Source organism: Tenrec ecaudatus, chromosome 1 (genome assembly GCF_050624435.1).
Source record: "Tenrec ecaudatus isolate mTenEca1 chromosome 1, mTenEca1.hap1, whole genome shotgun sequence".
Classification (NCBI taxonomy): Eukaryota; Metazoa; Chordata; class Mammalia; order Afrosoricida; family Tenrecidae; genus Tenrec; species Tenrec ecaudatus.
In genome coordinates this window covers 214038846-214063438 of record NC_134530.1, presented here as the reverse complement: position 1 = coordinate 214063438, position 24593 = coordinate 214038846, and the positions used below count along the sequence as shown (strand labels likewise).

General features: G+C 37.9%; 1 protein-coding gene across 1 annotated transcript in view; it reads left to right on the top strand.

Moving 5' to 3' along the window:
- ZBTB41 (zinc finger and BTB domain containing 41) overlaps positions 1–24593 on the top strand; it is a 51532-nt gene that overhangs the window by 20807 nt on the left and 6132 nt on the right. Inside the window, exons 6-10 of the mRNA XM_075528694.1 lie at positions 413–542; positions 5169–5264; positions 7454–7560; positions 8992–9097; positions 15041–15129. Coding sequence (XP_075384809.1) covers positions 413–542; positions 5169–5264; positions 7454–7560; positions 8992–9097; positions 15041–15129 — 528 coding nt within the window. The remainder of the gene's footprint in view (positions 1–412; positions 543–5168; positions 5265–7453; positions 7561–8991; positions 9098–15040; positions 15130–24593) is intronic.

Sequence of the window (24593 nt, the reverse complement as noted above, 5' to 3'; positions counted from 1 at the left end):
GACAGCTACTAACTGTCTGATGATAATTAAATTATAGTCCAGCAAGTAAGTCAGTGTATAAGACCAGACACACACCAAGATTTTTTTTTAATTATCAGGTAAGTGGTATCATTTTTCACCAGAGTTCATAGTACCTAGTTTATATTCACAAGAAAAATGTTAGGATGTGCTGTATAGAACTTTTTATAAACAGGCTTGTTTTTTGAGTCTGACTTAGCCACTTGACAGTATAAGCTGTAAAAGCTTCCTACAGCCTCTGGTAGTAATGAACAACGTAGGAGGGAAAATAATTCTATAAATAACTAATTTCAGTGTAATATGAAGAGATAACATGCATTTATAGTGTACCTATTAAAATTTAATTTTGTGTTTATACTTTAGATTTAGATGCACACTTCTTTCTCTTTCTTAGGTCCTTTTCCATGTGATATATGTGGTCGTCAGTTTAATGATACTGGGAATTTGAAGCGCCATATAGAATGTACCCATGGTGGAAAGAGAAAATGGACTTGTTTTATCTGTGGAAAGTCAGTACGAGAAAGGTGAGAAATTAAGTATACACACAGACAAATTCTCTACTGCTTCTAGAAATAATCACAGAGTCCATGGAAGGCTAAGGAACTGGCTGCATGAGCTCTCTTCAATGGGCATGAAGGTGAGGAAAATCAAGGAGATTAGAATAAAACTGTTTCAGGATTAGAGCATTGGGTTCTCTGCCGACACTTCCATAGGTCATTGCTGCTGGGCATGGTTCTATTTCTGTCCCCATGGGCTGGAAATCTGGAGCATTTTCTTCTTTTAGAGGTTAAAATAGATACGCCCATAGTATGTGGTTGCTGAAAGTCGAGGGTCCCAGACCTTGTCTCCACCAATCTCTTAGATTTTAGACTGTATTCTCTAGAGTATAGATCCAAAAATTATCCCTGCGATTCTGATTACTCTACGGAGATGTCTATTCCCTAACTGATGTCACATTCAGATTATATATCATGAAACAGTTATCAATGCACTCCTGGCCTTTTCCCCCTTTCCATCTACTTTTCATCCCGTCACACTTTACCATAAAAAGAGTTAAAGAATATAGTACATAAGAAGAGAACATTTAACATGAGAGAGAGAGAGAGAGAGAGCCCAACCCAAATAGAACAAAAAGAACTTAAGGAAACATTATATATGAAGAAGTTTAAAAAAACCAACAAAGTACTAAAATCCTTATTTTAAGGTATAGAATCCATGAAACAGAGCAGGATGCTTATATAAAGGGATCAATGATAACAAACCAGACTGTTTATAAATTAAAGGTATGATGGCTGAAGTAATTACCACAATGGGCAACTAGAAGACAAAGTTGGGGAAATCTCTCAAAAAGTACAACAAAATGGTAGAGAAATGTGAAATAGAAATTATACCAGTAGGAAACATAGCAGGAGGTCCAACATCTGTAAAATAAGAACGCCACAAAGAAAAAAACAGACAATGGAGAGAGGAGTCATCGTTGAAATAGCTCAAGAAAATGTTCCAGAGCTGGAAGACACGCTTATCAGCACATTAAATGAAAGTAACCCCACACCAAGGCCTCACTGTGATATCCCAGACCACCAGAGTCAAAGAGAAGCTTCTTTGATCCTGTGGAATTCTAGGGAGGGAAAAAGTCTCATGACATTGAAATAAGAATTAGACGGACTTGGTCTTCTCTCTTAATAGAAGCCCTTGAAATACAATAGTGCAGTGATATTTCAAGTTTTTAAAAGAAGATCCTCTCCAACCTATAATTCTAGTTTCCCTCAAGTTCATAATCATATTTGAAGCTAGAATAAAGACCATTTTCAAGGTCTCAAAAAATGTTCAGGTGTTCTTTCTCATAAAGCTACTGAAGGATGTGCTCCACCCAAGTGTGAGAGTAGCCCATAAAAGAGGAGGACAAGAGCCACGGATGTGGGAGCTCTACACAGGACCGAAGCACAGGGAGTCTCGTGAATGAAGATTCCAAAATGTTAAATGTGTAATATATGTAGCATCCTAGTCCATATCAGTAACAGTAGTATTTTAGATGTCCTGAGGGTTGTCATTACGAAGGTCTGTGTTGGCACAGTTTTTCTCTTACATAGGTGACAATGCTGAAATGTGGCCCTGATTATTACCCATGCTATGCTTCTGTGTAATACTTCTGTGTGCATAAAAACAAAACAAAACCTACTCTTATCTTTCTGTCCATCTCATTAACTAAAGTCACTCATTTAATTTCATATAAAACTTCTATTTTGAGTGAGAAGATGGGGTGAGGACCATGCCTGATGGCCTCTGGTTATACAAGGGAGGACCCCCAAGTGCACATCAACCCTAGGCAAATGGCTCCAAGACGGAGATCAGACATGCCGCTTTCCAACGTCTTTTATTCTCTTCTGGCACCAGTTTTCCCTCCTGTGGCATTCTACTTCTCTACTGAGTTCAATAATTTGTTGCCACAGAACTCATGATTAGGGGCCTTTATTAGGAAAGTTTGTAAGTTACCATAAGGTAAGATCAGAACACCATAAAGGATGCAGGACTTTGTCCACAACAGCGCCTCCTCTCAGCCATTCCAGCAGCTGTTGTCTTTCTCTGGTCCTCAGCCTCCCACGTAACAGGACTCCCACCCTCTGCCGTGTTCTGTGGGCTGGGAATGCTGTCCTCAATCACATGGTCTCTACGCTGCTCCTCAGCTCTCTCTCTCTGATGCTTGGCATGGTTCCACGTCTCTCTCTCATGGTCTAGGTGCCATAGCTTCTGGTGCCTCCATTGCTTCCAGCACTTTGGGCAGGGATCTCACACTCTCTGCTGGTGGCTCAGAATTTCTCTGTTTCTACTTAAGAGATGCATCAATTTTATACCCTGCGGAATGGAAAAACTAACTAATCCTGGAGTTAAAGTTCTCTACAACTATTTGCAGGATCCTATCTAGTCACATTTGTTGAGAGTTACCAACACCGTGGATAGAAGATTCAAACCAAGTACCTGTACTTCGCTGCATTACTCTATATACTTGAGTATAAGTCAACCCGAATATCAGTGGCGGTACCTAATTTTACCACAAAAACTGCATTAAACATGTGCTGAAAAGTTGGCTTATACACAAGTATATCTGGTTATCTATTCATGAGAGTTAGAGGTGGGAGATAGGCCAGGGTAAGCTGGACAGCCCACTCTGTTTAACCTTATTTCCAATGCTTGATCTTGTCTAACTGTGCCTGATGCTCCAGTGGAGGTGAGCCCTGTCACCAAGGACTTATTCATGACTTTACCCACCCACTGATGTGCCAGAAAGAGCACTTGTTAGCTCTCAGGGAAGTTGCAGCCAGATCTGGTCAAGAGAGAGTTTACATTTAATTTTCTGAGTACTTTTCTAATAGTGGATAGATGATTAAGTTTGTACTTGTTCAGTATTATTTTGTGATACACACACAGATAGTAAAACAAACAAAAAGTCAAAGGAATGTTTAACAAGTCATTGTTTTTGAGAGAGGAAACAGATCTAGAGGAATACTCACAATCTTAACCTACATGTAACTGTTTATTTTAATCCTATTCTTTAAATAGTATGTATTAGTTTTAGAGTCTCTTCCATGCATAAAAGTTCCATCATGGAATCAGAATTAGAAAAGTCATTTCCTTAAAATAGAGGTGGCTATGATGGCAGAATAGTCAGCCCAGTATGCTATATCTATGTGTAAATCTGGACTTATAAATATCTCTAAGCCCAGACTATATCGGGACTTACAAATGGAAAGTTTACTGCATGCATGACAAGTTCATGTTCTGAGCCCCTTGAAGATTTCTGTGTGTGGTTGCAAACAAAAGGAAGCAGGGGAAAAAATGCCAAAAAGTTCCATCTTTGTACTACTGACAATCTTGATGGTGTTCTCCCAGAAAGATGACAGCCTTGCACACCCTATGGGACAGTGGTACTCTGCTATATCGAGTCTTTCTGAGTTGGAATCAACTTGAGGACATACAGTAACAACTTACTACGTAGAGGTTTAGGAGCATTTTGACAAAGATGTCCTACACGGAGCTTATGGAAGAGCACCATCTATTGGCAAAGCTCTACCCTCATTTAAGGTTCAGACTGTAGCCTCATTAGGAATGTGATTGAAAAACAAAAATAAACAAATTAATCAAGTCATAATGTCAGCCAAAAGGCCACTCATTTGCTTATCACTTTTATTTCTCCAAAATCATATTGCCTGCCTATATTGCAAAGCCCAAACATGTGGGAAAGCTGAGTGTGAGAGCGTCAGGAATTGCTATGATATATTTAGAGCATTAATGGCCAAACAGTAGCCCAAATCTATTAAGAGTGGTAATAATTAAACCTTGTATTTGAATTTCCTTTTTTACACTGACCTCTAGATTTCAGACATACTTATAAAGATTTCCTTGCCTTAGAACATTTTCTCAATAAGAACTGAACACATGAACACATATTTGTAAGGAGTAGCGTTGGATTCCTTAGACACCATTAAACCCACAACACCAAAGTTCCCATCATCTTTGCTTATTTAAGTCACTGAATAAACCAATGGTAACCAAGGTCATGGCTAAATATTTTTCTTTTCTTTTTTTTTTTTTTTTAAGGAAAGAGTCATAGCATGTTTTCTGGAGACATTTAACAAAAACATTGTAGGACACAGATGGGAGACTTGCCATATGTGTTACCTTCAATACCATACTGGAAAGCATTCTAAAAATCTATGTTTAACATATACAACAAAACTCATGAAAAGATAGAATTTGTATAAGGTGAGAACTTGTCAAAGAAATAATATTCAGATACTTGCCATCAAAATGGGTGATAGGTGATAATACCACATCCTGTCAAAGGTGGAAAACTTAGGAGCCCAAAAAAAAGTTTGGCTCTCCCTGGTCTGGTGTATAAGACCCATTGCTGTGGACTTACTCCCAACTCCTGGTGTTGGACAGGGTAGAGCCTTCTCTTTGGGTTTCCAAGGCTGTGACCTTTATGGAAATGGACTGCTATGTCATTCCCCTGAAGAGCGTCTGATGGGTTTGAACTGCCAACCTTTTGGTTAGCAGTTGAGCATATAACTGTAGTGCCACCAGAACGCCTTAATGTCTACATAGGCATTTAAAAAAATATTTAACAAGAATTACTTCCTTGTTTAATACAGAACTACTTTGAAAGAACATTTGAGAATTCACAGTGGAGAAAAGCCGCATCTTTGCAGTATTTGTGGACAAAGTTTTCGTCATGGGAGCTCATACAGGTAGGTCAGGCCATTGTTTTCTCCTACGTTAATATAAAATTACCTTTCCATTTGATTCTCTTTTATCAGCTCTTTAGCCAAATAAGTGGAATTAATATTTCTTAGAACATTTTAACTTCACTATGTGTATGCCTTAAAATGCTGTTAAAAAATGCTGTTAAGTATTTTCTTATCACAAAGTTTGCTTTACTCTTTAATCTGTCATTATTTAAGGATTGATTTTTATTCTCTTTGAGTCAATTAAAACTCTGGCATTTTATGTAGGGTATGTAGCCATAGCCACTCTTTCCTTTCAAGCAATGTTTGGTATAAAAATATAGCAAAATTGAGACCCTAGTTTAGAAACTTCTATGCCATAATTTTAACTTTGTTTTTATGACTGAATTCTTAACCACATTAGCAGTTTTTTAAGGATGATTTTTTTTGGAGTGTATGTTTGAATAAATAATAGGTTACCACTTATTATGTTTTATTAATACTCTTAAGAATTTTCATCCTTAAGTCCTTATACTTTTATTTAATATTTAGCCCTTTTTGGGTCCTTGGGTGGAGCAATCTCCACTGCTAACCTAAAGGTTGTTTGTTCAAAGCTACCCAGTGGTACCAGTAAAGCTGGGACTGATGGTCTGCTTCGTTAAGATTATAAGCAGGAGAAAGTTATGAAGCAGCTGTGTCCTGTAACACACGCAGTCACTGTAAGTGGGAGTAGATTTAATGTCAAGTTCCCTAGCGGTGTAGTGTGCTAAACGTTTGGGTGCTTAACCTCAGGGCCACCAGTCAGGCTCTACCAGCATCTACCCAGGAGCAAGATGAAGCTTCCGAATTCTGTAGAGTGACACTCTTGGAAACCACTGGCAGTTCTGCTCTGTCCTACTGAGTCGTTACGAGTTGGAGTAGACTCCATGACAGTGAGATTTTGGGGTTTTCTTTTTGATGTGGAACAACAATACAATAAGAAGATTTGTGTGCAATGTAAAGTATTTTATTAATACTCTTCTCAAATGTTTATCTCAAGGCTTTAAAATTTATACTTTTATTTGATATATACCTTTTATTTAGTATAAAGAGAGCATTTCCCCTTTACATATTACTCAGTCAGTTTACTGGGTTATGGAAAATATAATTTCACATTTACAGACCAATGCAAACATACTTCTGTCTAGTCTGTTCTGACTCAGAGACCTTATAGGACAGAGCAGAGCTGCCCCCCTATGATTTCCAAGGCTCTGAATCTTTATGGAAGCAGATGGCCACATTTTCCTCCCACGGAGCACCGAGTGTGCCTGAACCTCTGAACTTTTGGTTCATAGGTGAGTACTTTAACCACTGTGCCAACAAAGCTCCTGTTATAAAGGCTGTCGACAGCCTTGCTAAGCATTGGACACTAGCTAAAATATGCAAGTTAAAACCCACCAGCTGTTCCGCAGGAGAGAGCTGACTCTATCTGCTCCTACACGGTTTACAGCCTCAGAAACCATACGGAGGGTCACCGTGCAGTGGAATTGACTTGGTGGCCGTGGGGTGGGGCTTGGGGACTCATTGTCATCAATTCAGTTCTGACCCTGTACAAGATTTCTGGGGGCAGACAGCCTCATTTGTCTCTTGTGGAGCAAATGGTGGGAATGAACCACCGACCTTACAGTTAGTTACTGGCCCAATGTTTAACCCACAGTGTTACCAGGGCTCCTTTCTAAAGGCACTAAACAACCTTAAACATACTACCATCAAGTTGATTCCAACTCATCATGACCCTAAGTTCTTGACTCTCAGTTTTAAGTGGAATCAGATCTTCAGATTTAGATAAAAAATTAATCCACAATTACTTTTGTTTGCAATCATGACTATATGCTTAGTCACTTGTTCATGTGCCCCGTTTTTCTGATTTTTATTCCTTTGTGCTTCATTTGATACTTAACATGTGATGCATCAAGTAGACATTGTTTAGTTGGAATGGATAGATTTAGAATCAAGAAATTAGAAATGACTCAATTGCAAAAGTCGGCATGCAGTTTTGAAAGAATAAGCAAGATCCTTCGTGTCAGGTAGTAAAAGAGGAAGGTGTTGAAGCCATAGAGATAGAGCAATTTAAGAGGGTGATTGAGTAAACATCTGGTTTTTATCATCTATTTTTTATCACGCATTTTCCTTCTTTGTTACCAGTGTCATTGCCATTCTATCTTTTTTAATAGACTTCACTTACGAGTACATCATGATGATAAAAGATATGAGTGTGATGAATGTGGAAAAACATTTATTCGTCATGACCACCTTACAAAGCACAAAAAAATACATTCAGGTAAGTTGTATTTTGTAGTGCTACTTCCAAGATACTTTGGAAAAGCACCTGAACATAGTGTGAGATATCATGTCTGTGTTGGCTGGCATTTTTAAAACTTGGCATATGGGCGGTTACCCCTCTCTAAAGCTTTTTTTTTAAATCTATTTTTTTAAGCATCTAAAATGCACTGAATTTTGTGACTTAATTCTAATTCTGTAAGTTTAGTCGTTTGGCCACTTCCTTGTCATAAAATATAATTTTAAAGTTTTATTTTCATCAGTTTCTCAGATTTTGCACTGTGCCTATTACAAGCGAATATTTACAAAAGTTGCCATTGCCTCATAGGGAGGAGCAAAGGTAACAGTTTCTGTTTCCATTGGATTGAGAAGGTGTTGGCAAAAGTTTAGTGTTTAAAGGGGAATGATTAGAATTAGATGTAGATTTTTACATTCTAAAGACTTTTGAAATCCTATTTTGGAAAATAATACCTTAATAATCCTGATCCATTTCAGATCTCCTGGGGATTCATTTCATATTTTCCCCTGGAACTGATGCTCAGAAAGTGCTGAAAGCCGACTAGGTGAGCACGGTCATAGGAAAGAGCCCTCCGTAGGAGCCGAGCTGGTGATGATTACTGTCATCGGCACAGCTCAAATGGAAAGATGCGACATAATTCTTTTCAAACATGAAAGTAAATAATAAACCCTATGAGACAGATTACAGTTCTTATCACAATTTACTAGATGCAAAAATATTTGAGGACTTTTTTTTAACTAGAATTAGACATTTTCAATGTGAGGAGACTTCTAAATTCCTAATGCTAGGGGTTCACGTGGCTTGTGTGCACATAGGCATTACATTTAGATAGTAGCTTTTGAAGACAGGTCCTTAAACTGAATGTAAGGGCTGGAATAAGAAATTGGACTCATCTTGAATACTCCTTTGTATCTGCATTTTGGCTCATTGCAAATATAAGGAATCCCCACAGATGAAAAATCAAATACAAAAATCTGAAGCTGTTTGGATCCTTTTTATAAACAGTAAAATAGCCTCATCTTAATTTAATATGGATTTGTTTGAGGTGTTGGATAACTAGTTATACATGTATTGGTATGGATGTACATGTGACATATATATATATATTCTTTTTAAAAGTTATTTGGAAGTAGTTTTATTTATCTTGCTCTGTACACTAAGACTTAAGATTCCAAGTCTATACCAAAAGGTTTCTGATTTCCTCTCCAGTGGGGAAGGAATTGTCAGGAAAAATCAAAGATGTTTGAATGAGGAATGTAGAGCAGATAGTCCATAATTAAGGGTGACTCTACTAACGTATTTCCACTATGTGATTTTACTGTTTGGTAATTTGTTATAGGAAAAATGAAAAGGTAAACATCTTCCATACTAAAATACTTATCATAATAGTAACATTTGGGTCTTTATTTTAAGGTGAAAAGGTGCATCAGTGTGAAGAATGTGGAAAATGTTTTGGTCGTAGGGATCATCTCACTGTTCATTATAAAAGTGTGCACCTTGGAGAGAAAGTGTGGCAGAAGTAAGTGTAAGCAGAGTATTTCACAATGACTATGACCAAGGCTTTATCCTAAGCACAAGTTGTGACCTTCTCCACTCTGGTGGCCTTGCTGCTGTTTCACTGAGGGCTGGTGGACCAGCTCTCCTCATCTAGCTCAGTGGTTCTCAACCTCCCTGAGGCTGCGACCCTTTCAGACAGGTCCTCATGTGGTGGTGCCCCCCCCACCCCCAAAACAAAATTATTCTCGTTGCTACTTCATCACTGTAATTTTGCTACTGTTATGAATCAGGGGACCCCTGTGAAGAGTCTTTCGACTCCCAGAGGGGTCACTACCCACAGGTTGAGAACAGCTGATCTAACTGCTCTAACTCTTCTGCCGAGTTAGGAGTTGAGCAAGGCATTACCCCTTCCCCACTTGTTTTCAGTGTTTCAGAAGCTAAGGGAATAGTACATAGTGAATTCAATGACTATTATTAAATCTTGAGGGATTGTGTCTATTGTTGTTGAAGCTCTTTGAAATCACATATATTACTTGTATATTACACTTAATTAACAACATTAGGAAAATGTTTATAGTCAGAAGTTAAACCCATTTTTTAACAAGCATATAAGGTGATATTTTATTTGAAGTATATGCAGTCTCAGATAAAAGTTTTTAATACAATCAAGATGTCCAAATATATATGTTTGTTGCTCAATGTAAAACTTCCAAGAATTTAAATCTTAAGACTAGGTGTTTTGTGACCAATGAAAAACAGTAGTCTTAGTTTAAGGTCCCATGGAACTTACATGATGACCTGAAAATATTCAAATATGAAGGAGCTTCAAAAGTATATGGAAAAATGAAATGGAAAGATAATGTGAGTTCCCACAAACGTTTTGACACTCCTGTGTGTGTGTATTCATCTATAGAGAGATATGAAAAACAAATAGACTAAATGATAACTTTGAAGATTTATTTTCTTCTTGGAAGTCATATATTAATTTTATTTATTGAACTAATATTTTCATTATGGGCTAGCAATGCTCCTAAGTGCTGGGATATAAAGATATATATGACATAAAGAAGTATGAGAACTTCTATCTACTGTATGATTGATTGTACAGCAGACGAATTTATGATTGTAGACTTAATTGCTCTAGAGTCACAACATTTTTTCCCCATTACACTATTCAAAGTTCCTGAGTACCTCTAGAACTTTTGTAATTATAGGTGTGTTAGTCTGGGTAAACTAGGGAAACAAATCCACAGAAACTTAGATGTATAAGAGAAAGTTTTATATAAAGGGTAAGTGCACATTAAGAAAATATCCCAACCCAGTGCTGTCCAAGCCCATAAATCCAACATTAGCCCATATGTCCGTCACTCATCTACAAAGTCATCCTCCATCTCACAAAACACACGCAAGGATGCCGACTGCAGGAGGAAAGCCAAATCAGTGAGCGTGTAAGCACCTCAGTGCTGATGAGTCTCCACACGGTTGCTCCAGCACCCAGGGCTGCGTCAGGGTAGCTCCATGTGGCTTCTCCTCAGGCATGTCTTGTAGGAAGGGAGCCTTGTGACCTGAAGCAGGTGGCAGCTGCCTCCTGGTCCAACCATCAGAAAGCAAGAGGCCCAAGAACTAGAAAGGCGAGGCTCACTGAGCCATTTATCTCTTCACCCTTCAGTTAATCTCACATGTGTTTATTGGTCAGTTTGGCACAATAAACCTTAACTATCTCAATAGGTTAGTCTTTAGCAGGTTAGAAAGTAAAATAGAAAATTTTCAAACCATTGTTTTCTCATTTGAAAATAATATACCATAATGTGCTAACACAAAGAGCAAATTTTTGAAGCAAACAAAAATATTTTAGATTGCCATTGTTTTATACATTTTTGCAGATATTTTAATGCAAGTTTAACTTTACACAGACAAATGGATTGTCATATCTGTTGGAATGTTGTTAATTTGGTTGAAATACATGAAGAAAGTGTAGCATCACATAGACAATATAGTTAGAAACAGGACAAGTATTATAATAGTGTTTTCATTTAATTGTGGATCTATTTATTTGATGCTACACCCAAACTAAACAAGTCATATTTCCTTAAAGATGTACTGTAAAGTGGCATCTAATTCAGCCTAATATCACTTATATTAGATTTGTCAGTTGGGAAATATGAACTTACAGAGTTAGATTTTCCAAATGTTAACACATTTCACAATATATTTTCAATGAATCATATTTGTTAAATATTACTTCTAAACTTTCAGAAATGAGTTTTGGGAGACTGTCAAGATCACAGGGGCATCTATGTTTTCCAAAATTGGTATAGTCACTTGTTAGCTCAGATTTCATCAATAAGAACAAATATTGTCAATTGTTTTCCTTGATATGTTACTTCATTTAAATTTCAAGAACATTTTGGCCAAATACTTATGTCTGTGTAACCAAAGTTTGTTTTTTAGTCATACTTTCAAGTACAAATGAAATTCCCTGCAGAAAGTGGCTACTTCAGCTCACAACTCAAAGTTTCACAGGTGCTGTGCTGGAGAAAGCCGTCCTATTTTAGTACCTTTTGTGTACCAGGAGCTTTAAAAGGCTCATGGAAAATTTTCATTCTTTTTTAATTCAATTTTCCATGAACTTAAAAATAAAACCCTTATGTTCTTCTAATTTTCATCATTTATAGTCTAAATATCATAGCAACCCTATATATAGGGCAGGGTAGAACTATTCTTATGGGTTTCCAAGACTGTAAACTGGTTTATGGGAGTAGAAAGCCTCATCTTTCTCCTGAGGAGCAGCTGTCAGTTTTGAACTGCTGGACTTGTGGTTAGCAGCCCAAAGTGTAACAGGTCTGAAGATAGAAACGTACTCTAGTTAGAGATGAGTGGAGAATGCAGTGACGATTAGTGCAATTGACCCCATTGGCTTCTTGAGTTCTAATGTGCCAGTAGTTGTACCCACTGTTGCTTTTGCATCGCTGGTATAGATGGCAGCACATATATACAAACTAATGATGTCTTAGTGTGGTTTTGACCTTAGTTTGGGTCTTGTACACTTATAAAAGGGCTTGGGGAACTCTTCTCTGCCCCTGTGTCACCAGGGTCCTAGGGACCTATCTGCTATCCAGAGAATTCTGGTACCAGGACTTGCTAGCTCCTTTTGCTGCAAGGACTGGTGAATGGTTGATCTAGAATTTGGACTCTGACATACTCTTTTATGAAACTTGGACCTCATACTATATGGTAAGCTATTGAAGATTTGAAACATGAGAGTAACACAGTTGGATTTGTATTTAGGTAAATTAATTTTATTGATGTGTATATGATGGACTTGAGGTGGGTAGGCCGAGCAAGTATATCAACTGGTCAGGAGGCTATCACAATGTAGATAGAAGATGGTAAGGGCTTAAACTAGGGAGTGTCATTAGTAATGATTAGTGAAACTACTTACTTGAAAAATATTTAAGCCCTATTGGCAATACTTTATGAATGATTGGCTGTGGCAATGAGGAAGTGGGCGCAGTTGTTCCTATTTTCAGCTAGGTGGATGAAATAGGATGTATTGAAGATGGACTAAATTTACAGAGTCAGGTGATGGATTGTTTGCTTGTATTGAGTTTGAGATGCATTCCTTCTGCCGTGCTCTATTGACCAGAGTAGTCACAGGCCAGTGCAGACACGGGAGAAGAGAAAAGAAATTCTCAAATTCATAACCTAGTATTTCCACCTTCCCACTTTGACCATCCTCTTAATTCCTCATCAAATTGGAGACATGAGTATTTTTCTTTCCGTAAACTATAACCTTTTATTATCTTCTATGTAGTCTGAACTTCTCTGGTTCACCCAAGTAAGTGGCCTTCTTGTTAAGGGCAATCCTTTCATTATTTCTGGTCCTGTCTCCTGATATTTCAGGAAATTTGTTCTTCCAATTGTTCTCCCACACTTTTGAGTGTGTAGCTATTTGAGGAAGGAGATCATAAACTCAGTTGTAGACATATTGTAGTAGTGACGTGTGCCATCCAAGGTTACCGAGTTAACTGACAACTAGCCCGCACACAGAGGACGGCAGTCTTCTAAGCGTCCAAGTTTCCAGATCTGGCAATAACTTAATTGTATTTCCACTCGTATTCTTTGTTAAAAACTAGTTTCATAACTTCACCTAGGTATATGCACAACTACAAAATTTAGTCTTTGGTGAATATTTGCTTTCGAGCAATTAGACTATATCCTACCTAAAACCAAAACCAAACGTGCTGCTATTAAGTCAGTGCTGACTCATAGCAACCTCCTTTGGGTGTCTGAGACTGTCACTGTTTATGGTAGTAGAAAACCATGCCCTAGAGAGGCTGGTGGTTTCGAACGATGGAACATGTAGATCGCAGCTCAGGGCATCACTACACCACCAGGGCTTCTTTCTAAGGGCAGCACAATTCTTTGGTAGCTAGTAAGCGGTTTCTGTTGTAGTCACTTTCTGTCGTGAGCCAGTGTTTGTGTACCTTTCCTTTTACCTACAGAAAGTTTGCTTTTCCTTTCCTCGGGCAACAACTCAGTCTCATCAATCACTCCATCCATCTCCAAGTCTAGAACCGTAAGGCGATGCAGTCATTTCCATCACGTTGAAATTTATCTCCTTGTGGCCTGACAACCTACCGGTCCATGTCATCCCCCAACATATATCATTCACTCACTTGCCGCCGTCAGTCGGTACTGATTCCTAGAGACATTATAGGACAGGGTATCTGCGGGAGTGCGAAGTCTAGTCTTTCTCCTCTGAGTGGCTAGTGGTTTCAAACTGCTGACCTTGCCATTAGGTCCTTCTCCTTTTACATTTCAATATTCATAAATATATATATATCCACATGTAATCTGCATATGTGTGTGGTCAGTAGACTTTTTTCCTTCTATACCAGCAGTAATCCCAAAGTGACCCTAAAGTAACTCCTACTTAGTCATCCATCACCTAAGAAGTTGAATCCCTTGTCACAAATAGAATTTAGTTCTCTCTAGTTCTATGTCGTGGCAGGTCTACCTTCACTAATCTCTCAAGAGCTTTGTACTATTCGGTATATCTGTCTCATCTGAAATGTTATAGAGGTCATATAGAAGGAAGACTACGAATTTAAATGTCCATATTTTGTGCAAGAGAAGTGAGGCATAAAAGATAGACTGCAGAAAGAACCTCATAGATTTTTACTGTAGGGTTTAACCCTGTGAAAATAGCTCTTTAATCTCTGAAAGTTAGGTAACAAATGAGTGGATTTAAGCCTCAGTACCAAATTCTTTTTTTAAAAAACTTGAATTACAATTCTGGTCTGATCGATACATAGTGAAATTTAGTTCTTTCGGTGTGTAACTCCGCACGTTTGTCCAGAAGAATCCAGTCATGTAATTACCACATCAAGATATAGCATAGTCCCTTCACCTACAAATTTTTACTGTTCCGCTCTGTAGTCTGCCCCTTCTTTTACCATTTCCACTTATTGTTTTCTGTTTCTAGAAGTTTTCTCTTCAATGTCATTTAGTAACAAATGATAATATCATCATCATGAAAATACTGTTATTTAAAGCAGTTGGAAACCTAAGAAACTTTTTAATAGATTTGACCTTGCGTGTTGCGGATGGTTAACATCTTGGCCTATAACCAAAAGGTTCAAGTCCATCCAAAGGCACCTTGGAACAAAGGCCAGGAATTCGACTTCAGAAAAAAATCGGCCATTGGAAACCCTATGGAAACAGTTCTACCTTGAATACATGGGTCCCCGTGAATCAAATCTACGTCACTACAACTGAGGTCTTGTTAATTGCACCGGGAGGAGGAAGTACCAGGTTTTCTAGATGCTAATGAGCACTTTAGTGTTCCTTCAGAGTTGTTTGCTTTATGAGTGTGGGCACCACGTGTAAAGTTACAGCTTATTTTTATCATGCTATTTATTAAAATTATATTTTAAAACTTAAACCTTTCTAATTATTTTAGATATAAAGCTACATTTCATCAATGTGATGTTTGCAAGAAAATTTTTAAAGGCAAATCAAGTCTGGAAATGCATTTTCGGACACATTCAGGTAAAACTTAATATGTTTATGTAAATGTACATATACTTTTGTATAGTTATTTCAGAGTAAAGTAGAACAATTTAAATTTTATTGTTCCTGGCTAAATTTCTTACATTTTTTGCTTTTAACATTTTTACTCATGATAATAAAACTCATGTACTGAATGGGCAATATGCTCTAGCATGTAAACTATAATATTTTTGAATATTTTTTTCTTAGAATTTTAAGTAAGTATTTTACATAGGAAATTCATTCAACTTTTTTTTTGGTTTTATGATTTCTCTTTATCTATGTTGCTTTCTGAAGATACTTTCATAATTTTTTTTGGCTTGACTTTTAAAAGAAGAACTCAAGTATGGTCTCAGTTCTGACCAAGTCTTCACTGTAGAACTTGCCTTTTTGTGTGGCCAACTGTCCTCTGCTGGTGAGCACGGCAGGGTTCGTTGCTTCCACAGTCTTCCAGAGATCATTTTCTAAATCTTTCTCCCTTCTTTTTTTCTTCTTCTGGGAAGCCTATCATTTTCTGAAATATAGTCTGTTTGATTCTTCCCAATGTATTGTCCCAGGCCTGGCGACCTTCAACTTCAGATGAACAGTTTTTCAGACTTGTTTATTAAATGTGGTTTCTTTCTTCCTTTTCCCTTTTTGTTCAAATAGCAGCTCTCCATTTATGATTACTGTGTGTGTGTTATCTTCAGTTTTGATATTGTCATGCTGCTTTTCTGAAAGAGTAAAGGAATTGATTTCACAAATAGTAGAATAGGAGATTACTTAGGTAATTTCAATAGCAAATATTTGCAATTTAAGATAAAAGATTTGTAGCTGATACGTTGATGATGTTAGAAACAAAATTATATGCCACTCTAAATGCAAATGCCATAATGTAAGGAAACAAATGAAACGAAGAAACTGTATTACTAGTCTCTCCCACATTCGTTAAAAGTGAAAAAAGCCACTGCTACGCTAAGTTGATGTGGGCTTATACAGAGTGTCTGAAGCTACAAATCTTTACCAGAGCAGAGACCATCATCTTTCTCCGGCAGAGCAGCGGGAGGGTTAGGGCCCCGGACCTGGCGTTAGCTAGCCTCCAACGCTTCCCCAACAGCACCACCAGGTTTCTTTCTAGTTATAAATAATAAGCATGACTTAGAAACAGTGACAAACGTACAGAAGGTTAACTCGAGACCAGTGATGATTTAATAATTGTTAACTTCTGGCATTATTCAGAGAAGAAATTAAATAAGAATTGGCTTAATAACTGATTTTTTTGTAATTTGTGACGAACCCCAAACCCATTCCATGGAATAATTTCCGACTTATAGCCACTCTATTTATGGTTTCTGGTGTTGTAAATCTTTGTAAGAGCAGACAGCCTTACAAAGGCTGGTAAGGGCAGCTGGTGGGTTTGAACAGCCAACTTTGTGGTTAGTAGTCCAATGGTGATATGGAATTTCTATCTCTGGATACATCACAATTAGTTGGAACTAGAGATGAGTCTGTTTCCCCATTGAGAAATGGGGGAATTAGCTCTATTACAGAATAAGGGCAAGGCTAAGGTTATTTTGAAATAAGGGGGAGAAATTATCTAAAGCAGGTGGCACCAACTGTTTTTTCTAAAAGGGAAATAGTAAATATTTTAGGCCTTACAGATCAGTCTCTAATACAACCATCAAGTCTGCTGTTGTATTGGGAAAGCAGTCATAGACAGTGTAACCAAAAAAAGCATGGCTGTGTTTCAGTAAAATTTTATTTCTCAAAATAGGCAGATTGATTTGGACTATGTTGCTCGTAGGTGCCATCGAGGTGGTTCCAACTCACAGGCAGACCCTATGTGAAAACCTATGTTTGAACCCATTGTTGCAGCCCCTGTGTCCGTTCATCTTGTTGACGGCCTTCTTCATTTTTACTACCCTGCTACTTTACCCTGCCCTTCTCCAGGACAGGTCTCTCCTGACAATATATCCTAAGGACGTGAGATGAAGCCTCCTCATCCTTACCTGAAAAGACCATTCTGGCTGTACCTCATCCAAGACAGATTTGTTTATTATTTTGGCTTTCCATGGTACTTTCAATATTCTTCTCCAACACCATAATTCAAATGCATTGGCTCTTGCTTGGTCTTCCTTATTTAGTATCCAACTTTCACATGTATGTGAGGCGATGGAAAGTACCACGGCTTGGGTCAGGCGCACCTTAGTCCTGAAAGCAACCTCTTTCCTTTGCACCACTTTAAAAAGGTTTTGTGCAGCAGATTTACCCAATGCAATGTGATTTGGGCTATAATTTTCCAAGTCCTATATAACGTGAGCATCAGTCTTCCTAGATAGTACTTTACAGAGTGACCATGCCAAGAACTGGTCACCGTATCTTCACGTTCATTCCTGATATTTATAGGCCCAAAACTCATTCAGCATCTTATCCCACACCCATCGGGAAAGGAGGATATACACCCAATCTGCATCCCACCTAGTCATTTGTTAGTTTGTTGGGAGCTACAAAGATTGTGGCGGCAAAAGCTATATGAAGGACTACACAGTATCTATTCTATACCAGTTGTCTTATTGAAACATGATGTATTTATTTAAATTGACTTGAATAAAACAGAACAAAACTACATACCTGCCATTGAGTAGGCGCTAACTCATAACAGCTGTATAAGGCAGAGAAGAGCTGCCCCATTGGGTTTCTGAGACTTTTGAATCTGTGGGAAGAGACCATGCCATTATGTGCTCAGTGTGAAGCCCACTGTGCCTCCAGGGATCCATCCATTGGCATCAAGCTGACAACAAGCGTAGGACTTGATTTTAGTACTGGCTGAATTTTTTATTCACGGTGATTTTGAAAAATTTAACTTCTTTTACGGAAGAATAACATGACAAATGCAAACATTTTAACGAACAGCCCAGTGAATTTTTATAAATACATACATTCATGTTACCACCACTTAGTAGTTGGAACTTGAAAATGGTAGCAGGATTCCAGAAACATTCCTTTTGGTCCCTTCTACTTAGTAACCTTTCAAAAATAACCACTGATTTTATTTGTATCATTAAACAAATAATTTTTCCAGTTTATTCTTCATATAAATGGAATCATATCACTTTCTTTTTTATATTTGCCTTCTTTTATTCAATATTATGTCCAGGGACTCATTTGTTTTGTTGCAAGAAGTAACCAATTGTTTTTATTTTCATAAGAATATATACTACCATTTATTTATCCATTCTACTGCAGTAGACAGACAGGGATTTATAGTGAATTTGGTCTATTTTGGATAAAGCCGCCAAAATATTCTAGTTTTTGTATATATGAATCCATTAACTTCTCTTGCACATATGCCTGGCCTGGCATTGCTGGTTCATGGCTTATACACATATTAGTGTATAATTTTACCAGTTTACACTTCCATTTGGGGAGTGGGAGAATTCCATTTGCTCCATGTTTGCACTAGCTCTTGGCCTTGCCTTTTGGTTTGGGTTTGTTTGTTTTAAGTTTAAGCCATTCTGGTGGCTATATATGCCTATGTTAAAGTGGCATTAATTTGTATCTGTGATAAGATTAGTTTTGAGCATCTTTCTATGTCTCTAAGCCATCTGGATATTCACTTTGGTAAATTGTGTGATTAATTATTTTGCTTATATTCTTAGAGTGTCTGAAAATGCCACAGAGGAGGGCTGTGTCTTGGCTTGGAAGCCTTCCCTGGCTCCCCTATTGCCCAGAGGCAGAGGTCAGACATGCCTCCAACCTCCTGTACTCTACAGATATGCTGGGTTCTGTAATTCATTGCAATGGCCACACAGAACTCACAAATAAAACTCATGTATAGAAGGGGTTTTTTAGGGGAATTAATAGGTTACCATAAGTCAGGATCAGTATATAGTAGGGATACAGCCACTGATCCATAGCAACACCACAACCAACAGGTAAGTTTCTTTCTGGTCCTCAGCTTTTCAGCAATGTGTCCCTTGACTTCTGCCTCCATGAACCAGGAAAGCCAGCCTATTTCTCTGCCTCACAGTCCCGTGGTCTCAGCATTGCTCCGCTGTTCTGCCTCTTAGTTTCCTTGCCTCGGTCTCTACTGTTGGCCTGACTTCTTTGCTCTATCCCATATTCTCTATCCCATAGTCTCTGGTGCCTCTCGTCTAGGCCTCCATCGCTCCAGACAGCACTCTCGAACATGCTCTTCTTCTGATGGTCCTGGGACTTCTCTGTGTGTCTGAGACAGCTCTTACATGCAGAGGAAAAGCTTTGATGGAAGTGTAATTTTTGTCTTTTAGCAGACTATACCCCGAGGAAATAAAAGATGTTATTTGATCCATACCCATTACTAAGGTCAGGACTCAATCCCCCTTAATCCTGTCCATTAATATAGCAGAGAACACCTTCAAAAGTGGGAGGGATTATTACCACAAGCATAGAGTCCAGAATTATTATACACAAGGGAGTATGGCTAGAAGGGCCATATTAATGGATTGTCTCTCAGATTGTCTTTTGTAACTGATTTATATAGTCTAGATATGAGTTCACTGTTGGAGATATGTGACAAATACATTTTCCTATTCTGTGTCTTCTCTTTTCACTATGTTGTTGTTAGAGGCCCTCAAGTCTATTCCAACGCAGAGTGACCCTATGTACAAAGTATGAAACATGACTAGGCCCTGAGCCTGGCACTTTGCAGCCACTGCGCCAGTTCATTTCCCTTAGGGGCTTCCTCTTTTTCAGTGATGCTCTGCATTACCAAGCATGATGCCCTCTCCCAGGGACTCATCTCGCCTGGTAACATGTCCAAAGTACATGAGATGAAATCTTGCCACCTTTGCTTCTAAGGAGTATTCTGGCTGTACTTTTTCCAAGACATATTTGTTTGTTCTATAGGCATTCCATAGTAATTTCAATAGTTTTTGCAAGCATCATAATTCAAATGCATCGATCCTTCAGTCTTATTCATTGTCCAATCTTCACATGCATATGGGGGGGGATTGAAGATATCATGGTTTTGGGTTGGGTGCACTTTAGTCCTCAAAGTGACATCTTTATTCTTCAGCACTGAACAGAGGTCCTGTGCAGAAATTTGGTCAATGTAATATATCATTTGATCTCTCAACTGCTGCTTCCATGAGCATTGATATGGATCTGAGCAAGATTACATCCTTGACAATGTCAATCTTTTCTCCACTTATCATGATGCTATCTGTTGGCCCACTTGTGAGGATTATAGTTTACATTGAGTTGTAATTCATAGTGAAGTTTGTGGCCCTTGATCTTCATCATTAATGCTCAGGTCAAGCAAGATTATGTTGTCTGCATATTGAGATTATCAATAAACCTTCTTCCAATTCTGATGCTTCCAATCTTCCTCCTATAATCCAGTCTCTTGGATTATTTACTGAGCATATAGATTGAATAAGTATGTTGAAATGATAAACCTCTGCCACATTCCTTTCCTGATTTTAAAGTGTAAAGTATAGTAAAATGCCCATTCCTCTCATTACTAGCCAGAGTTTGTTATGATGCACATAGTAAAATGCCCTTGAATAGTCAAACACAATCAATATTTTTCTGATATTCTATACTATCAGTCAAGGTCCATCTGACGTTAGCAGGAATGTCCTTCATGCTACATTCTCTTCTGTATTCAGTTTAAATTCTGGCAGCTCCCTGACAGCATACTGCTGTAAACACTTATGAATTCTCTTCAGCAACATTTTACTTGCATGTGACATTAATGCTGTTGTTCTGTAATTTCTATGTTCTGCAAGGTAACCTGTCTTTGGAATGGATATATCCCAAATTTGGATGTATCTCAGTTGGTTGGCCAAGTAGTTGTCTTCCAAACCCCTGGCATAGACAGTGAGTACTTCCGGTGCTTCATGAGCTTGTTGAAACATTTTACTAATGCCTTCAGTGCAACGTCGGCTTCTTCCTTCTGTACGCGTGGTTCCTTTACATCTGTTCTCTCTAGAAACGGTTGTATGTCATATGACCAGTTCTTTTTGTTAGAGACTCTATTCCTTCCACCTTCTTTTGATGATTCCTACATCATTCGATATTTGTCCCATAGAATTTGTCAATATTGTAACTCTAGGCTTGAGGAATGCTATGTGCGTGCTTCCTTTTTGGCTTCCCGCCCCCAGGTCTTTACATATTTCATTATTTTACTTTACTTCTTTAGCTCTCCCTCGGTCGGTCACATTTTCAGTGCCTTCCAACCTGAAGGTCTCCTCGTCCAGTACATAAAATTTTCTGTTCAACTCTTACTTCATAATTTCTTCCATTTGTTTAAGCGACTCTATGTTCATGAGCATGTTTTACAGTGTCTTCTAACATCCACGTTGATTTTTTTCTTTCTTTTTGGTCTTTTTAATGACCTTTTGCCTTCTTTGTGCATTATTTTCTTCATGTCACCCCACAGCTTGTCAAGTCTTCTGTGATCAGTGTTCAGTGACTCAAATGTATTCTTAAAATGTTCCTGAAATTTGGGTGGGATAAACTCACGGTAGTAATTTGGCTCTTGAGAATTTTTTTAATTTCTTCATTTTCATTTGAACTTACATATGAGCAATTGATGGTCTGTTCCACACTCGACCACTGACCTCGTTTTGGCTACTGATATTGAGCTTCTCCACATTGTCTCTTCCCACAGATGTAGTCACTTTGATTCCTGTGTATTCCATCTAGGAAGGTCCATGTGTACAGTCTCCATTGATGTTGTGGAATAAAAAGGTATTTGCAATGAAGAAGTTGTTGGTCTTGCAAAATTCTTTCATGCAATCTCCACTATCTATCACTTAGGCAATATTGTCCAAACTCTTTCTTCCTCATTGTTTCAAATTTTCATATTCAAATCACCAATAATTATTGATGCATCTTGATTGCATGTTTAACCAATTTCAGATTGAAGAGTTAATATAATTCTTTAATTTCTTTATAAGCTTTAGTGGTTGGTTTATAATTTTGATTAGGAGTTGTATTAAATAGATTTCTTTTCTTTGTATGCACATAGACATTGTCCTGTCACTAACAATTGGACTTCATCAAACGAGATCTTGAACTGTACCTTTTGATGATGAATGCAAGCAATTCTTAAGTCTTGTCATTCCCACTGTAGTAAACTATATGATTGTAAGATCCAAAATGGCCATATCAATTAATTTCAGCTCCAAGTGCCTTTGCTATGGATCTTTATGTGCCATATTTAATATTTGGCTGCTTCCAATTTTCCTACATGAATATTTCAGATAACCCAATTTATAGTTATTATATGTTTGCAGCTGTTTCTTCTCATTTGAAGTTGCACCTCATCAGTGAATGAAGCTTCTGAAAGCTTTGCTCCATCCACGTCCTTATGGCCAACTCTACTGTGAGCAGGCAGCTTTCCCTCGGTCACATTTTCAGTGCCTTCCAACCTGCACGTCTCCTCTTCCAATACATATAGGCAATTTTCTGCTACTATTCATGAGATTTTCAGTGCTGAGGTTAATCCCTCAGAATGGGCAGTTTATGCCTTCTTCCTAGCCTGTTTGTAGACTCGGGGCTCCACTAAAATCTGTTCACCTTGTTAGTATTCGAAACCAACAGCAGAGCGACCATGTAGAACAAACCGACAGACAAGTAGTGACTCTCTCTAGGAATATCTATTATTGAACAAATGTTCTTAATTTTAAGGACATCCATGTAGTAGCTTTTTCTCCCATTTATAATTAGGTTCTTTTTGTAGCCTTTTTATTTAATTGGAGTCTATGTTAAATTATCTTTATCATTTTCTAGCCCTTATAATACTCTTATTTCCCTTTTCCCTTTTATTTATATTTTCATTATACATATATTTTAAACCTTAGAAATGACAGTATTTTGTTTTAAATAACCATTATTTATTTAAATTCATCTGTGTGTCTTCCCATTCCTGATCATTCTTTGTTGCATTACCATTCTTCCATCTGGAATTGGTGCTAATCTATGTGAAGAACACTAGTTGGTATTTCTCTTAGTGCATATCTGCTTTCACCAAAAGTTCTTACATTATGTTTGACTGAAAGTGCTCAATTCCCGGCCAATGCACCTCATGCATAGCAACCACCCACGTGTCAGTGGGGGTCTGTATGCTGCTATGGTGCTAAAAAAGTCACAGCAGAACTTTCAGAATAGGATAGACTACAGAAAACGGCTTGGTGATCTACTTCCAAAATCCAGCTAAAGAAAACCTTACTGGATCACAGTGGTTTCATCTGCAATCAAGCATCGAAACAGCACAGCCAGGCAGCACTTTGTGCGTGAGATCTCTCTGAGTCAGAGGCCAATTCAATGGCAACTGACAAACAACTTAGTGCAAATGAAAGCAACCAAAGGTCTTAAGAATGGTCTAGACAACATGTCTCACATGCCAGGACAATGCTAAACGCTATAACTTCATGTGTTAATTTGATCCACTCACTAACTCTATAAGATGGGTATATGGGAGATGGGTTGGTAAGGCTTCAAGAACTCATGGAAAATATTCATTCTCTCTCAGTTCTACTTTTCCATGGATGCTTTGACTCTCCTTTCTATTATTCCTCCATAGTACAGGTCAGATTAGGTTCAGAGGTTAGATTTCTAGTTTAACCTTCTGTTAGTAAGTGGCAATAAAATTCAAAGCCAGATCTTCCTGATGTTTAAGTCCATTCTCTTATTAGTTAGTTATACTGTTACCAATTTTTGATAGCATACAGTATTATGACTCTCCCTATGTACTCGCAAGTAGAACTACTTAAAATTATTGTCTTGTTCCTTGTATTCATATAAGCAACCATCTAAGTGAAGACTCAGCTAAGTCCACATGGAGGAAGAACATTAGCTTGTATGCTCCAAAATGGCAATAACAAAATTCAAATATGACTAAGGAAAAAGTATCGGGGCTCAAATTGTAAATGCCCAATTGATAACAGGCTTGGGAGCGCAGTGGGAGCCCCAAGCCCATATGAAGAATATCTAGTCAGATTAAGACTCTGACAGACGCCCCCTCTACCCACAGGCAAAGGACTTGAACAGCATTACTATCAGATAGAGATCGTTGTAAAGTTGCTTATGCTGAATCAAACTTGATACATAGGCAGTTCACCTCCCTGTTGACCCAACCTCAATTTGTTCAAGTATTTCTTCCTTGTTCCATGACAAAAATTTCTTCCCTGGTTAAATACTGATGGTGGTCTTTTCTCTCTTACTCATTATATGTATTTTTACCTTTTATTATTGTTATTACTTTATCCTTGCCATTTAACTTTGCTTTTGTTTTTAATGTTTCTGTTGGGAGTCCCAGTTTATGAAGCACTGGAGGAGTAGATACCACTGATCCTATTGCATTGCATTGGGGATTTGGCAGGGTGAGAAATAGGGAGAGTGAGGGGTTTGGGAACAAACGTATCTGGGAGGGAAGGGCGACCACTAGAATGGATTGTGATTATGTATATACAACTTATTTTTAAAGAGAAAAAAAT